Below are 17705 nucleotides of genomic sequence, written 5' to 3'. Positions count from 1 at the left end.
CATAAATTGTAGTACATGTGACCTCCAGCTAAGGAATGAAGAAGCGTTGCAGGACGCTTTTCGCAATACAATTTTTTTTTTTATAATCGGATGTTCGAGAAAACTTACGCGTACTTCGATTAATTTCGTGGTTCTGAAGTTAACGGTCGAGCAAATTCCTTCAGTAGGCCCAAAGTTTAAAATATTTGACCTCCGTGAGATTCGAACATGCTACCTCGTAGAAGGCAATTACTTATTTTACTTTCTTATACCCCACTAATTGGCGATTTCTTTTCGTAACACAATATTTGCCGCCACCAATTAGTATGAACATGGTGCTCGTAATATTCTATGTAACCTTTACGTGTGATTAATAAAAATCTTCTCTGATGATGTAAAAAATCTCTTTGGAGGCAAAATATTATCAAGATGAAATTAAGAGTTTAATTTAATACAATTTAATTTCCATCTAGAAATTATAGATTAATTTACTCGTACTCAATAATACCTAGGGATGTAATAAACGAACCGAATCAAGCCGAGCCCTGTTAAGTTCGGCTCGGGTTCGTTAAGGTACTAGTCTGGCTCGAGTTCGATTCGAGCATGAACAACTTGGCTCGAGTTCGGCTCGTTAAAATTTTTCAAGGCTCGGGGTTCGGCTCGGCTGGGTTCGTTAAGGTACTAGTCTGGCTAGAGTTCGGTTCGGGTTCGATTCAAACCTAAACATCTTGGCTCGAGCTTGGCTTGTTAAACTCAAACGAATCGAGCCGAGCCAAATCTAAGCTCAAATTGAGCTTGTCAAGACTCGGGTTTGGTTCGGCTCGGCTCATTAAACTCAAGCGAACCCAAACTCCCTCATTGATCGTATAGAATTTGGGAAAAAAATAAGTATTAAATTATATATACAATCTTAAAATTTCTTATATTTACAAATAGCCCCCTATTGAATTATTAATTAAATTGAAGTATAGGTTCGCGAGCCTAACCGAGCCGAATACCGTTAGGCTCAGGTTCGGGTCATTTACGGAACGAGCCTAGAATTGAGGTTCAGGTTCAGTTCGTTTAGCAGACGAATCGAACTCAAACGAGCTCTTACCGAACCGAGTCTTGAACAGTTCGCAAACTGCTCAATTCATTTACAGAGCCTAATCTCTAGTGTCTACAATGCCATTCCCTTCGCTCTCCTGTTTTACATAAAAATGTAATATATGGAAGAATAAAATGTTATGAAAAGATAAGCCCTGACAGAAAAATAGTGAATAGCGAAGGTTTTTTTTTTTTTTTTTTACACTTAAATAAGGCTTTCTTTTTCTTTTTTAAAAAACCTTTTAAAAGTCAAAACTTACAATATACATGAATCTGTATATTAGAAAGCCGAGATCTCTAGAAATTTAACTATGTAACGCCTAGACACTGGGCTTTAAATTGCCTAGTGCTTCAGCCGGTCCTGGCTCAATCTAAGATTTGCGAGTAGTACGGTTACTATGGCATCTAATGAAGTTATTCAAGTATAATATGAACTTGAAAACGACTTTTGTAATGGAGATCTATATTCCATGATGAATTAATACATCTTTTTTTTAAGTGAATTTTTACGAGCGCTTGTGCATCAAATCAAATAAGTGATCATTTCGAACGCGTTCAGGCTTGGTTTGGAAAAATGGATGTTCTCCCGAAAATTGCTAAAGACAGCAAGATGGTGAAATGAATAGACAGCAAGATTGGTGCATTCATTATTAAGAGCTACATTGGTGCATTCATTCCACAATCCAAACACAATCTAGTTGGGCCACCATTTTATTTTGGAAAAGGCCCTGCTTTCATTAGCCTATAAGGCCTAAAATTCAGCCCTCTTGATTTTAGGTTGGGCTGTTCATTCTCCTATTTTCATCGTACTTCCGTTTGAAAAAGACGGCGCACAATAAAAAATCAAGAAGAATGCTTTTTATAAAAAATAATTTCTTTTTTCACAAAAGTTAGTAAGGCCACGTTTCCACTAAAATTTTTGGCTAAAAACATTTTGGCTTTAGTTGAGTTCTAAATATATTATCAACAAATTTGTTTAAAGTATATTATTATTGTGTCTAGGTGGGCCTGAATTGACAGTGTTGAAGCCCATTTAGACATGTTTGACACTTGACAGAGTTTACCAACTGAAGTCAAAAGACTTTTTTTGAGCTCAAGGAAAAGAAAGGAAAATATATAAAAAAAATTTCCTTCCATTGTTTTTTGTTGGAAAAAAAAGAGAGAAGAAACAAAAATCTTAAATTTAGTAAATAGTAAATTTTTCGTCCCATTTTCCTTTCATTTCCCTTCTCTTTTCTTTTCCTGTTACGACCCAAAACCTATCTTGGAAGTCGTGACCGGCCAAGCGGGTGTTAAGCTGCCGAAGCCTGCACATGTTTAAAGATTTCTAACATCGTCGTCATTTTTAAACCATATAAACAAAAGTATGCGGAAGCATAAAATAAATAAGATAATCCCAGAGTTTTTAAGTGTACAAGTATAATAATTACAAACCATTAAATAATACATGATTCTCCATGGTTATTCTAACGCCTCATTCAGCCACAACTTGTTATCTACCTTAACCTGAAAAATTTGGAAAAAGTTTTCATAAGCTAAAGCTCGGGTGAGAAACGTATACCAAAGTTACAAATTTGACCATAGAAATACCTCACTTAGTAAAATAATTCAAGCGCAAAGCAACATTTCAAATATTCTCATTGAATTATCCGGTACATGCATTTTGATCCATAAGCTCATTTCTTTGGTCCAAAAGATGGACTCTTTTCATTTTTTCCTTTCACTTTTGCACATTCGAGCAATAATAGCATTCAACGGTATTTTTGTCAGTTGGTTGGGGAGCGACCCCATTGAAGAGTGGTATGATATCAATACCTGGTGATGCCTGGCTGCATCTCCTACACGTCCCCTAGTGCTCAGGACACCGTGAATCATATTATCATAAGCATGTACTATCAACAAGTAACATTCAAGTTCTCAAAACATATTGCCATGGTCTATTTTAACTGTAACACAAAAGTTTTATAAACCAACCATTGCATGCATTAATATCAATTAAACCAAGTAGGAAGCTCAAATTCTATGTTTTCCAGCAAAAACAAGCAATGGCATTTCATTAAAAAAATTTAGAAAAATACATGTAACTAAAGTATGCACAACTCACCTTTAATTCTATAAGAGCTACTCAATAATTTGGTCGAGTCCTTTGATTAAACCTCAGACTAACCTATTTACCAACGAAACGTGTCACTATTTGACCAACATAATCCATCTATTTTTAGGCCTTCTCAATTGTGAGTCAGCCTATTCGGCTAAGAAATCATGAGTTCAAATGATAATTACTCCGTTTTGATAAAATCAAATCTGTGAGGCGGTCAAAGCTACACACGACTTCTCTCTCTCTAGAAGAAACCTCTCTCGGGGAAAATCTTAACTCAGGCTGCCGTTTGGGGGAGGCCGCCGCCTCCTCTCCTCCCTCCTCCTCCCCCCTCTCTTTCTCCTCCCTCCTGCCCTCCTCGCCTCTCCTCTATCTCTTTGTCGTGTTCTCCATGCTGTAAATCTCTTTAGATCCTCTATTATCTAGACCGAGCTTAGTTCTTATGTACCGGTGTTATCGTGGAGCCTACTTCGACAGTAGATACCTAAGATCGACGTCTAGGTTGCTTTGGTTCTTTCCTATACCTGTTCTGGATTCTGTTTGCCCGGTAGACTTGTGATGAATGAATGACTTTTTCAAAAAAATAAAAATTGATAATTACTCACTTCGATTGTAAGGACCCGTATTTTTATAAATTAATGAAAAGGTTTATTCGATATTATAATTAAGGGTTTTATTAAGTTTAAATGAATTGGGGTGAATGCGATGGGATTGTTTGTAGGAGGATGCATGTGCAAATTTGAAGTGTGAGTAATATATATATGTGTGGGTGTGTGTGTAGAGGAGTATTATGCCCCTCACCCTCTCTCTCTAACTCCCGATCTCTCTCTCCCTCTCGGCACTCTCTCTCTCCTCCTCCAACACCCAAAACTTCACTCCTCACTCAAAGCCCATGACAAATAACCTTCAACCCTTCATCCATTCTTGGTATTGAACCCGTATTTCGTTGGAGCAAGCTAGGGGAGGAATAATCTCGGAGGATTTCAAATTTCAAAGCTAGGGCTCGATCAATCTCGTTGAGTTTCGTTCTCCACGTCGAGGTAGGGAATTCTTACTCTCTTTATATGTTTATGAGTGGATTCAATGTCCAAAACTTGCCTTGGATCGCTATTTGGAGGCCTTGGATTTGCCCTTGAAATTTGTCAAAATCGTGCTGAAAAACTCAGGTGCTACATGTACCAATGTTTACCCGGTACATGTAGCAAACCCAGATTTCTTTGATTTTTCGTTCATTGGCTACATGTAGCACCCTTAACCGCTACATGTAGCAAACTCAAATTATACATTCTGTTCGCTGGCTACATGTAGCACCATTAACCGCTACATGTACCAAACCCAAATTATACCTTCTGTTCGCTGGCTACATGTAGCGCCTTAATCTTGCTACATGTACCAAACTGGAAATTTTTGAAAAGTTTCTCCTTCCATGGTTTGGACCTCCGATCACTTCTAATATCTTTTAAACACCTTCAAATCATCTCTAAGGTTGATCGCTCGTATTCCAATGATTCGTAGATCATACTCATTCATTTGGCTCTCGTTGTAGTTAAAGAAAGTGTAGAATTTAAATGAATATCATACTTGTGCATTTGTCTATGCATTCGGGTTATTGCGTGAGTAGTGTGACTTGTATTATGAATAATACGGACTTGACATACGTCATGCTTTACCATATTGAGGCCTGTAAAATTGAAGAATCACGACTTAGAATGATAGAACGAAATGAAGAAAGCCACGGATCCATTATGAGGTAGGATGCCGGAAAATGGGACGCACGGGGTCCTAAATGCCCGGAAGTGCACAAGAAAGCCACGGATCCACCAAATGGTGTGATGCCGGAATAAATTCGGGACGCACGGGGTCCCAAATGCCCGGAAAGGAAATCGAAAACACTTGCTACTATGAAAACAGAGAATTTAGAGATCATTAAGTAACGTGAATATGAATGGGATTGATTATCAAGTATTATTATTCTCTTGCTCTTGTCCATGTGGGAAACTTTCTTGTATCAATGTTCATCTCGGTGCATTGTCCATTTCATATGCATATAGTTTGAGCAAAGTTTTCTCTACTGGGCTAGTGTAGCTCAACCTATTATTATTTTCAGGTACACCACAAGGGCATTGATTTGGAGTGCTTGACGTGCATATGACTCCATTCTTTTGAAAGCTAACGCCGAGGAATTACCATGGCATCTTTTGTAAAATCCTTTTGAAGATGTAATCGTAATTCCTATCATATTCTTTTGACTTACTCTTTTGGGATTATTGTCTAAGTATTTGGGGCCGGAGTGCCATAAATTGTAAACTTTAACTTAATGGTTCTTTTGGACGGATTATGGGAGATAATTTGGGGTATTATGAAGTACTACCGTGATGGACTATTATCGAAAATACAATCATTAATATGTTAAAAAATCCAGGGCGTGACATCGATCAATTCACATACTAGTTCCAGTTTCGTATGTACATATATTGTGAAATCAACACAGTTGGGTAGTCGTCCAAAAAGAATTAACAACCCCAATTCTTGTTTTAATCTAAGTAATAATCCAATTAGATCCAGTGGTGTCTTAATTAATGATTTGGGCTAATACACATACTCGTATACCCTTACAAATAGGGAAAATGATGGCCGATGACGTGTTTTGATAATTAATACCAACCAAGGACATACTTAGAACAATTGTTAATGCTGAAAATGTCCTTAGCAAGTATTAATTATTAAAACATGTCATTGGCCGTCATTTTCCCTGGAGAGGTTTCCAACGTGCAGCAGCGAGGAGGGAGAGGGGAAAGGCTTGGCTAATAAACCCATTTACTAGTTCTTTTCCTTCTTTTTTATCTCTTTATTTCCTAATTTGTCTCCTAAATATAAAACGGTGGAGGGTGAAACAGGTGGAGGCTTCAACCTTTCCACGACACATGTAATTCTTTTTAACCCCATCGTGACACGTGACATCGCACATCCCGTTCGTCACAAATTCTGTCTGAATGCGTTCGGATTTCAGTCTCTAAAAAATCTTAGAAATTCAACATAGGCTAATAAAAATATGAGGATTATCGTGGCAGTGTCTGATTTTAAAGGAAGGATTCCAACGTCGTGTAACTCGCTCTGTGTATGTGTATCAAATGTAACTCAATTGTCCCATAGTGTCTATAAAATTAAATTGAATTTCACACGTTTATTCGGATCATGATACATTTCGTGTAGCCTAACTGACTATTAGAAGTAATTTAAAGTGTCGAGTTCTTATTCGGACCACGTGACTAAAATTTCAAAAGTCAGAATTTTACATTTCCTTTCTTTTCTTTTCTTTTCATTTTCTTAAGTTTCAAACGAGCCAAAAGTTGTGGAGAAAGCAAAATATGTCCTCACAGCTTGAGAGTTTTTTTGACAATAAAGAAGAATTTCATAGATAAAAGAGTTAGGGAAATAATATTGGCACTCCAAAAATTGATGCAGGCACTCTAAAATCAGTGTAATTCTTAAGTCACTTTCCTTTATTTTTTGGAGTGCCTGCATTAATTTTTGGAGTGCCATTATCATTTCCCAAGAGTTATTACATCCCATAGTTAATTACAACCCATAGTACAAGGCTCAGAGAAACAAAAAAATGAAAAAGAATACATCAAGTATATCAAAAGGTACAATCTTCCAAAGCAAAAGCTTGAGGGTTTTGAAGGCACCATTCCTCCCACAGAAAATCTACCCCACTAATCTGTTTCACCACTCCACCGTTCTCAATCTTACCATCCAAAAATTGGGATTTTAAAAGACTCTTTCAGGAGAAAAGAGTTCTAGAAGAGTTCTTTTAAAATCCAGACCATTGATTGCTGAGACGGATGAACGCTGCAGTGGGGTAGCACCGCAGTTCTTTTCGTCGATGTATCAAAAAAATACTTCACTAGCAAAACTAAGTATAAAGAAACCAAAAAATAATGTATTTGCAAACCTTACTGATACAGTTCTGTAATACAAAAGCATCAAGTGTGAACCATATGAAACTACAATTCCTAAAAATGGATTTTGTTAGTGGCACACACACACATAAATAAATAAATATATATATATATATATATATATATATATATACACACACAGAGTCAGTCTCAAATGAGGGAGTCCTTATTTTAGTTAAAATGCGGACCTCCTCATTTCTCCCATTTTCCGATCGAATTTCGATGATCCGAGCTGCTCAATGTGTTCAGAACGTGATTTTAAGAATACCATCAAGAAATCGGCAAAAAAAATGACCGGGAAGGGCTTCATTTGAGCAGTTTTTGTTTGAACCGTTCGATAAAAAACAAATAAAAACTGCTCGGATGAAGCTCTTCCCGGTTATTTTTTTTGCTGATTTTTAGCGAGTACCCTTAAAATCATGTTCTGAACACATTAAGCAGCTCGGATCATCGAAATTCAATCGGGAAAAGGAGGTCCGCATTTTATTAAAATGAGGTGGTCCTTACGGAAGGCGGACTGTCTATATATATATCAACACTAATGAAAAGGAGATCATCTGCCACATTCCCTGCACTGTAAACTCTAATTTAGTTCTTACGAGAAATCGACCATTGATCACTTCCCCCCTTTCTATTTGAGAGATACTAATAAGGTTGTTAGATAAACAAGGGCATTCAGCGTCGAAAAGACCCAACTTGTTAAGGGCATGTTTGCGATTGTCTCGTCATATATCTTAAGCTCTTTAGTTTATGATGATACCGAACTATTGGGTTTCGAGACCGTTTCATATTTCCCAAATCGTAAACAATCAAGCTAGCTCCAACAATCTATTACTCGGCTCGACAACAGGTCACAATCTCTGCAGCCTTTGCTAGTTCCTATTCGGTGATGCTATTTTCCTTATGTACATTCCCCTTGACTTTGGGTATAAATTTTCCAATAGTTTGTTGGTTCGTCATCAATCTCATCGTTGGTGTTCGTCGAGATATCTTTCAGCAATGGCAGCATGAGCTGCAGCACCAACAGGCAGAGCATCTTCATCGATCATGAAGTGAGGGGAATGCCCCGAGTGCGTCGAACCCAGCGTTTTGTTCCTTATTCCCACGTAGAAGAAGGCTGCCGGAACAACCTCCGAGTAGAAGGAGAAGTCCTCGGCGCCCATCATCGGCGGAACCACCCTGAAGTTCTCCGCGCCCACTAGGTCCACTGCCACCTTCCTCACGTGCTCGTACATCCGCTCGTCGTTCACCGTGGGAGGGTAGATTGTGTATTCATTCTCGAAGAAGTCGACCGTTGCCGAGCATCTGAAAACTCTGGCTTGGTCCACAATTACCTGTTAAGAGTGTCAACATGTTTTTTGACATCAAATTCTGAAAAATACTCCTTCTGTCCCTAATTTGTTGATCTTTTTTGGGTAGTCGTGCCAACATTTAGATTAATAAATTATTGCTCCTTTTTGAGTAGCCGCACCAACGTTTCGATTAATGAATGCTCGGGTCGATGCATTGGTGATGATTTTTAGGACAAACCTGCTCTATTCTCTTGAGAAGTTGGCTAATGCTTGCATTGGAGAAAGCCCTGAAAGTCCCTCCAAGGATGACTGTTTCTGGAATCCCATCAATGTTCTCACCACCGTTGAAGGAAGTTACCGATACAACCTGGTAGCAAAAGTAACGAAAGTGGTTAATTTACTACGATTGTGTTGCTCCCAAGACCAACCACACACAAAACAAAGACTAAGAGAGATTTTTACGTGGGGATCGAATAGTTTTTCACTACAAGAGAGATACAGGATTTTACACGGGAGTTCCAAACCAACCGTTTGACCGCTCAACCTCACTGTATATATCTCTCACATTCTCTCCTGCTCTCACCTCACACCACCCTCTCTCCCTCTCTTGCCGGAGCCTCGCTGGAGAAGCTTGGCTCCCTTCAGAAGGAGGCGCCCTCGCTTCTCCCTTTACGCTCTCATCTTCTTTTTCCTCTCCACTCTCAAATGCTGAGATTGCATGGCTATTTAGAGGCCCCAAAAAGCCTTCTAAGTCCTCCTTCCATTAAAAAAAGGTAGATGGTAGTCAGGAGCTCACAATAATGGAGGTAGTTGGATGTTGGTGGTTGTGGATTTGAGCAAAAAATCAACAAATCATAACTGCATGCATAACCCTTTCTTTCTTTTTTTTGGTAAGTGTGCATGCATAACCCTAGCTTACCCATATAGGGTTGTAAAAGGAATCGATCAAGTGACTCGATATCGGCTTATTATGTAGACAGGCGAAGCTTGATCATGTTTTGAAGATCATGAACTTTCTGAGCTCGACTAGGAATCGGATTGATAAGCTTATAGGTTCTCTGACAACATAATTTTCTAAACTACTCTAGTTCGGCTAAAACTCGTTAGGGATTGATAAGCTTATAGGTTCTCTGACAACATAAATTTCTAAACTAAACTAGTTCGGCTAAAACTCGTTAGAGATCGGTTCGTAACTTAAACAAAGTCTTGCTGCTCATATCATGGAACTCGTCAAGTTTTTCAAACCAGGCTTGAATGATCTATACTCTGCATGACTCAGGTAGTTCGTAGTCCTAAGCTTGTACATCTCTCTTGCTTCAAATGAAAATTCACACACCTGAGAATCAAGAGGATTTGCCTCACGAGACACGATCCCCTGAAGGCTGATCACTGCGGCAGAGGCGGCCAGCACAGGGTCAGCAGAGCGGTGAGGATTTCTCTCGCTGCCCTGTTTTCCCCTGATTATGGCTCTGAAAAAACCGCACCCCGCCAGCAAAGGGCCGGGCCTCGACCCAATTGTTCCGGTCGGATGCTCATGGGACACGTGTATCGCAAATATGGCATCAACATCTTCCAGCGCCCCATCTCCGATCATCCGTTTCGCGCCGTTTCCGGCTTCCTCTGCCGGCTGAAAGAGCAGAATCACTGTTCCCTGTGATAGAAATAGTGCTACCATTGTTAGAGGAATTGATAAAACTCAACTGGGATAAGAGTGTGCTGAAAAATACGTAAACAAGAGATTGAGTGTGTATACTTTCGAGAATCATCAGAATTATTTGACAGAAAGTTCTAATAATACTGTCACCAACGTGGGAAAAAGGCCCTTTGTCGAGTTGCCGGTGCTCCGGGAGCAAGTAGTAATTTTCGATCCCACATCCAATGTGGACGACATTCTCATTGGACATATAAGACGATCGATGCAGAAATCGTCCATCTTGGTAGTGCGATCTTGCTCATATGGGCAAACAAGCAAAGCCGGAAATAGGGGCGGCCGCGGAATTCATGACTAGGAGGACCCAGGTACGTTATACGCTAACGCTCAATGATTGGTAAAAACGAAAATCGACTAAGGGAGGAAAATCTCTTGCTGGTTACCGCGGTTTGATTTTATAAGAGTTAAAGGAGCTAAACTAGGACTATAATTTTTCAGAATTTGAATGGGCCAAGAAACTGAATTTGTGATGAGCACCAAAAGGGTATTGATTCTAGCTATAGGCTCAACCTAAGTTGAATACTAACCAATTCATCATTGTAATTTTGAGTTATAAAAATCCAATTCCAAAGGCTAATTAAACATATACTCCACAGACTCTATATAAATACATGCTGCAGATTATGAGAAACACATTTCGGATACGGATTAGGAACCAAAACCTTCAAGTGATGTTCGCGACTCTTCAAAATCTTGGCCGCCCCCAACAGCATGGCCACGTGCGCATCGTGGCCGCAAGCGTGCATCTTCCCGGCAACTTTGCTCTTGTGCTCCCATTCAACCGCTTCCTGCAACCACCGGATATAATAACCTAAAATCGTCAATATAATTGTACGTCGATGGGTATCTATATCGGATTTGTATGCGAAAGAAATGTGCATGAAACAATTCAGTTGGCGTGACAGTTAATTTTACTACTAGTTTTAAGAATACAGGTTATAAAATTATGTTTACTGGCTTTATACAACATGACGTGGGATTTTTAGGAAAATGTCAACTAATTTTTTTAATTTTTTTTGGAACAGCAGGAAAATGACAACTATAATGACTCATAATTTCTTTATCACTCCTTTTGGATAGGTTTTGTATGCAAAGGTTTTAAACGAATTATTAACCTCCTTTAGAATTTGGATAGTGTTGTCTTAACCTCTCTCAACAACAGAGGCAGCTTTTAATTATTATTATATAACTCAAGTGTATGGGTCAGTTTACGCACACTTCGACTAGTTAATATCCTGCCGCCCACTTATGGGGTCTCAATTAAAGCCAAAACAAAAAACAACAAACGCAGTTACACTATTATAGTTCCCTAAAACAACCATTTACAACTGTATCAACAAAATTTCATAGCACATGGCGTGTTTAGGCAAGGGGATTCATGTAGTGCAAGGGGTGTAGTGCACTATTAGAGCCATCCATCTCGGCAATTAATGGTTTCTATAAATTTCATCTTGAAAATGAACAGCTCGCATCTACAAGAGCCGAGATGAAATCTGGATCATTAATTGTCGAAAAGGACAGCTCGAATAGCGACACTACATCCCTATATATAATGCACCCTTACACCCTTACACTATAGGATTCCCGATTCCGTGTTTAGCCTCTCTTTTATTTGTAGGGTCATCAAGGTCTCCATATCAAAATTTGTATGAAGCTATGCTTTGGCTTATTTGGAACCCGGAGAGTCGGAGACTGTGTCTTCGAGATTTATAGCAACTTGTGGCTCAAATTGCGCCAAAACATATGTACAGAGGAATATTAGGCACCTGATCTAAAAATTTTCTGGCGCAGGCTTTTTTATTGGTTTTCTCTTAATTGTAAAGATTCGGTTCAAGTTTTTACAGTCAGATTTATTGTCCCAACGGGATTAAATCAAAAACTTATAGATACATAAACCAAGGACAATGAAAAAGACCTAAAGACAATAACCCTGTGTTCCGAGGTTCTAACAAGATCGTAACGAAAAAGACCGAATGACAATAACTATTGCGACTCATCTGTTCCGATCGTAAAAGAACAATGCTATACGCACAGATTTTTGCAAACAGACAGGGCGTATAGATGAACTTTGGATCTGTTTTAGGTCCCACAAAAATGATCGGAGCCGCTTATTTTGTTCAAAACATCTTGTTTAAGGGCACCATCAAAAATCAGCTCATTTGGATATCGGTAAAGGGGTTTACGAAATACCGAACTTTACTTCAGAAAATAGCCTGTTTTATGAAGCAAAGTTGAGTGTTTCGTAAACCCCTTTACCGATATCCAAATGAGCTGATTTGTTACGGTGACCTTAAACAAGATGTTTTGAACAAAATGAGCGGTTCCGATCATCTTTGCGGGACCCAAAACAAGCCTAAAGTCTATCTATACGCGCTGTCTGTTTAAAAAATCTGTGTCAGTATCAGTTTTGTAAAAGAAGATCGTACTACCTCACCCTGAAAAGTAAAAAGCATGAGATAAAAGATGACACTCGTATGACATCATCTAGTTTAGGAGTTGATTTTTTGAGGTTTTTTAGGGAACAAGAATTTCACCTAATAAACTCGGCAATTCTTGACTAGAGGAGGTAGAGTGAACCCTTTAAACATACACATACAAACTCAAACTTCCGATATGGGAGCCAACCCAACTAACGCAGACCAAGACCCTCGTCGCGAAACGCAACACAACGACAGCGAGCCTAAAAGGCCTACACCAGAGGTTAAATCCCTCTACAGCGGGTGGACATAACTTAGTTTTTTTTTAGGGAGGACAAGAGAGTAATTTCACATACCAAACTCAATTGCTAATTAGGGAGAGATAAAGTGAACTCTTTAAACACACATATAAATCCAAACTCCCGATGTGGGAGCCCATCTAGGAGTTGACGGAGCATTATCAATTCTTTTACTACTAGCAATACTATTTTGACATCATCGAGGATTATTTTATAAAATTTATTCAAAAATTTCATTTTATGTAGTATTGTGTCCAATTTTATTTTTTAAAATTACTGATTCGTGTTAACAGAGGAATTTAAAAATTAAAAATTAATTTTTTTTAAATTCATACAAAAATAATTTAAAAATCAGTCTGTTTTGGCTTAAGTTTTGTCTTTACTTAAAAAAATTTAAGTTTAAAACACAATTTTATACTTTTTAGATTACTTTTATCAAACGAATCAATATATTCGGAAAAAAAAATTACGCAAAAACTAGTTGAAGTAAAAAAATCTTCAATAGATAAGCAGCCCAATAATCTTTCTGCCTTTTCGTTAAAAAAAATCCCATGCAAAAAAGTGACCCATCTCAAAGAAATATGAAACCGTTTCTACTAAAAATATGAAGCCCATGCAATATCGGATGACCTGTATCGGGAGGGCGTCCATGTCGGCTCTGATCGCCACGAAAGGCGGGCCTCCGGTGCCGATATCGGCCCGGATTCCAGTCTTGGCCAGCGGGAACCGGTAATTAACTTCCATTTCGTCCAGTTCGCCGCGGACGAGCCGACTCGTCTCGAACTCCTCGAAAGCGAGCTCCGGATTCTCGTGGACTCTCCTCCGGATTCCCTCCAGCCACCGGAGATTCTCCGGCCGCCTCGCGAACCTCAGGACCTCCGCCGAGCATGCCTCGCTCCGAACGGCACAGTCTGATACCTGCGGCGGCGGTTGTAGCGCCGCCGGTAGCCGCCGCGGAGCGGTTTGGTTGTTGGGGTTGGTTATGGCGGTAGCAGCACAGCTCGGTTCCAAGTAGGACAAGTAGTGGTCAGAAGAAGCTTTGGTCAGAATGATTGTAGTGATTGCGATTAAAGATAAGAGGAGTGGATTGTATGGAGTCATTTTTAGAGAGAGAGAGAGAGAGAGAGAGAGGCAGAGCGAGAATGAGGAGAGAGACGAGGGAGAAGACGTTAATAAATATTGGTCTACATTTGTATTCTAATTGTTATTTTGTTTGTTCTTCTTTAAATTTTTTCATGATAATTTTTTTATTTTCAGTATTGTTGTCTTATCTGAACTTTTATATATCAATTTTGGTTAATTTATTTGTGAACTTTTCAAAATTATCTTACAGTGACAAATGATTGATCAATTTTTTTTTGACAAAACCCCTTCAAAAATAAATAATATTGGCCTCAAGCCAAATTTAGTTTAAGTCAGTTTGTTTAAGCTGATTCTAGTCACTATTATCAGGTGTTTAGTTCACTTTTTGATTGTTTATCGGCAAATAAGCAATCAGGGTTGAATTTGAGCGAAACCCACATCATTCATGTCATTAACTTATCTAGATGGGCAAAATTATCGCCATGTCCCTAAAACCTCTCAAAATCATTTTCGAATCCTCATTACAAGAATTAATTACATCATAAGCTACTAAGTAAATTCTTACAATTTTTTTCTTTATTCACCCATTCTTATTCTTTTATTCTAACTAACAAACAAATTTCTTCTTAGTTTTAATTTCTCTTTCTTAACTAGTAGTAGTAATTTCCTCGTAACATATACTCTTTGTGTCCTGATTTTTGATATTTGAGCCAATTTTAATTTCTTATTATATCTTTCAATATAAATCTCTAAAAATATGCAAGATAGGTCTTGTTGAGTAGTTCTTAATTAAATAGTTCTATTATAAAAAAAATCAAATTCATTTAAAACATTACAGATTGAAAGATATCAGTAATGAAAAATAGCACAAATATCAAAAATTTGACATCTTATTGGAGACATAAAAATTAGGCCTTATTAATTTTGAGGTCTCAAAATTCTTAAGTATGATTTTCAATAAATTTTCTCCATCATTCTCCGGTATTACTCTGAAAACCTTCTCCGAAATCCAAACGAACACGCCCTACAGGGGGAGCGAGGGTGGAAGGGAGAGATGTTGTCACGTGGGGTAATTTGTTAGCGTGTAAACTGCAAAGTAGTAAGTAGTGGGGCCCAGTGGATTGTGGCATCGAATCACAGGAGGCGGGGTCCCCCACGTTCGCCTACTATAGACTCCAGAGAGACCCAATATAGTGGGTTCGGATCTCCTATTTCCAATTCTTTGCAGGTAGTGCTATATGTACCGAAAGGGGGGGAGAGATTTCATACCGACGGCCGCCGGTGGGCCATCTTCGGCCATCAGACGGCCGATCCGAGCCGTCCAAAAATTTAAAAAAAAAAAAACAAGGGGGCTCAATGCGGAAATCAATGGCATCCGAGGTGTGTAAAGTACTTGATCCGAGCACCCTTTTTTCGTGTATATATGTATATTCCCGCGAATATACATATATATACGAAAAAAGGGTGCTCAGATCAAGCACTTTACACACCTTGGATGCCGTTGATTTTTGCTTAAGGCCCCCTCGTTTTTTTTTTTAGAATTTTTGAACCACTCAAATTGGCCGTCCGATGGCCGGAGACGGCCCGGAGTGGCCGTCCCTACGATTTCGGTACCGAGGAGGTCGGTACCAATATCATTTCTGATATATTACCCACTCTCTATGCCAATGGGAATTTTTTTGACACGTGTCCACATTAACTCCACCTCCAACCCCAGTCCCACTCGATCAGTCCCAAATTATGAACACTAATGGAGTGCGATTGTAGTAATATTTGGTGCTTTTTTGCCTTTTTTTTTTAATGGCATTGCTCAAGTAAAAGTTTTGTGGATAAGTGTGTTCCGCTTTCTCCCTTAAAAAATAAATATTTATTTATAATTTTTAAATTTAAAAATAATAGGCTTAGTAAAATCAAAACATATGTAATATGGATATTGTCTGATAAATTTCGATAAAATTTATCAAATACTGTAAAAAAAATTAAAAATTTATTTTCATAAGCCTATTATTTTTAAGTTTGAAAATAAATCCTTATTTTTTAAGTACTTATTTGAGAATCAGGAATACGGCCGGCCCCGTTCCAGAAATCCATTTAAGTACTTATTTTTTAATAACAAAATTTCAAACTTACAGATTAGCCGGAGTTTAGGCAAATATCAATTTGTGTTAGGTCTGTTTTTACAAAGTCCTTGGTGGAGTTTGTTCTTCGTGGTGTTAATGTTGCTCATTGCTTGTGTAACGCTCCGATTTCTCATGGGATTTCGAAAGCATTAACCCTAAAATACACTGAATTTTATAAACTATTAGGCCCTTATTTATCCTTATACAAAAATTACAATTTCAAAATAATACAAAAATTTATGTACATTTATTTAACAAAAGCAACTCCAGACGTATTCTGAGTGATAATTCACTAAGTGGAAATCCTAAAACCCAATACCACAATATGCAGATCAACAATATAATAATTCATAATACACCGAAGATACAAAATAATAACACATCGTTTTTTTCTTTACCATCCATCATCTTACATGTAATCTAAGGATTCTCTCCGCGAGATCCTTTCCTCCCACATCCGCTAACTATAATCGTCTCATGGGTCCACTCTTCCTCTTGCTTATCTTGCACCAGGGTTCTAGGTGAGCGCATCTAAGTTATGTACCGAGTATGTTCTCACTTAAAATCATAACAGGAGGATCGAGTCATCCCATGACGTATCGTACATTAGGGTCGGACATCCACTACCCCACGCTAACTATAACCGTCTCATGGGACCCATTCTCTTCCTCAAAGAGAAACTTTCCATGACGTATCATACATTAACGTCTCACTAACTATAACCGTCTCATAGGACCCATTCTCTTCCTCGAAGAGAAACTTTCCATGATGTATCATACGTTAGCGTCTCACTAACTATAACAGTCTCATGGGATCCATTCTCTTCCTCGAAGAGAAACTTTTCATGACGTATCATACGTTAGTGTCACAACACCGGGCCCCTCAGGTAACCCATTTCAACACAGGGCCCCATAGGTTATCCTTGCCATCGCCATGACTCAATTCACAATCCACACAGTACTCACACTTTCAACACTTTATCATTTTTCATTTACTTATCATCGTCTACATGATTCACTACTCGTAACCACCCCGAGAACCTATTTGTTTAATCCACATTCACAACAAAATATCGAACGGTTCAACATTTCAACTAAAAGTACTAATAACACATAACCATGCGATAAAATTAATCCTGTCATAGAATTAATCATGCGAGTAACAAAATAATATTCAGTCAAATAATTAATTACTACACTTAAAATTAAGTCTATTTCTCTCATTTAGAAATTTTATAAAACATTTCTACTATTTAAACATTTTCTTTAACTCTCATATTATTTATAGATTTTACAAACTAATTTTTTATTGAAAAATACTTATTGCTAAATTTAGTATTTACTATCTATATTAAATATTAATATGAGATTTTTATAACAACAAAATTATGAGAGGCTATGCTAGTTAAAATTTATTAGAGTTAAAGATTAACTAATATATAATCTAAAATATTTCTTGTTTACAATCTAAATAAATTTTTTACTAGTAAAATATTCTTGTGAATATTTCATAAACATTTATTTACCCCAATAATTTATTAAACATGTAAACGTCCACTCAAATACAAATTAATAATGCATCATCAATAATAATTTCACAATCAAACACTTGTTAAACAATCATAAATTTTCACAGGGTATAACACTAATCATTCCAGC

General features: G+C 37.9%; 1 protein-coding gene and 1 long non-coding RNA gene across 2 annotated transcripts; one reads left to right on the top strand and one right to left on the bottom strand.

Annotated features, from left to right (window-relative positions):
* The first annotated feature begins 6735 nt into the window (after positions 1-6735).
* LOC131307287 (uncharacterized) lies at positions 6736-7880 on the top strand. The gene is made up of 2 exons (XR_009194066.1): positions 6736-7198; positions 7638-7880. It is a non-coding gene; the product is annotated as an uncharacterized LOC131307287 (long non-coding RNA).
* Positions 7800-14010, bottom strand: LOC131307286 (IAA-amino acid hydrolase ILR1-like 6). Its single transcript, XM_058333708.1, has 5 exons — positions 13475-14010; positions 10791-10916; positions 9754-10068; positions 8656-8784; positions 7800-8459 (listed from the first exon to the last, which is right to left on the bottom strand). Exons 1-5 carry the CDS (start codon positions 13943-13945, stop codon positions 8091-8093), a joined length of 1410 nt encoding a protein of 469 aa, XP_058189691.1. The 5' UTR covers positions 13946-14010; the 3' UTR covers positions 7800-8090.
* Positions 14011-17705: the final 3695 nt, after the last annotated feature.

This window comes from Rhododendron vialii, chromosome 11a (assembly GCF_030253575.1).
Source record: "Rhododendron vialii isolate Sample 1 chromosome 11a, ASM3025357v1".
In the NCBI taxonomy this organism is placed as follows: domain Eukaryota; kingdom Viridiplantae; phylum Streptophyta; class Magnoliopsida; order Ericales; family Ericaceae; genus Rhododendron; species Rhododendron vialii.
The sequence above is the reverse complement of the archived record's forward strand: the minus strand, read 5'-3'. Positions and strand labels throughout refer to the sequence as shown.

Coding starts and splice junctions, on each gene's coding strand:
- LOC131307286 (XM_058333708.1), bottom strand. CDS start 13,945: ATGACTCCATACAATCCACTCCTCTTATCTTTAATCGCAATCACTACA. Junction 8,785..9,753: donor CAAATCCTCTTGATTCTCAG/GTGTGTGAATTT, acceptor TTTTGCTACCAG/GTTGTATCGGTAACTTCCTT. Junction 8,460..8,655: donor TTCTCAAGAGAATAGAGCAG/GTTTGTCCTAAA, acceptor CACTCTTAACAG/GTAATTGTGGACCAAGCCAG.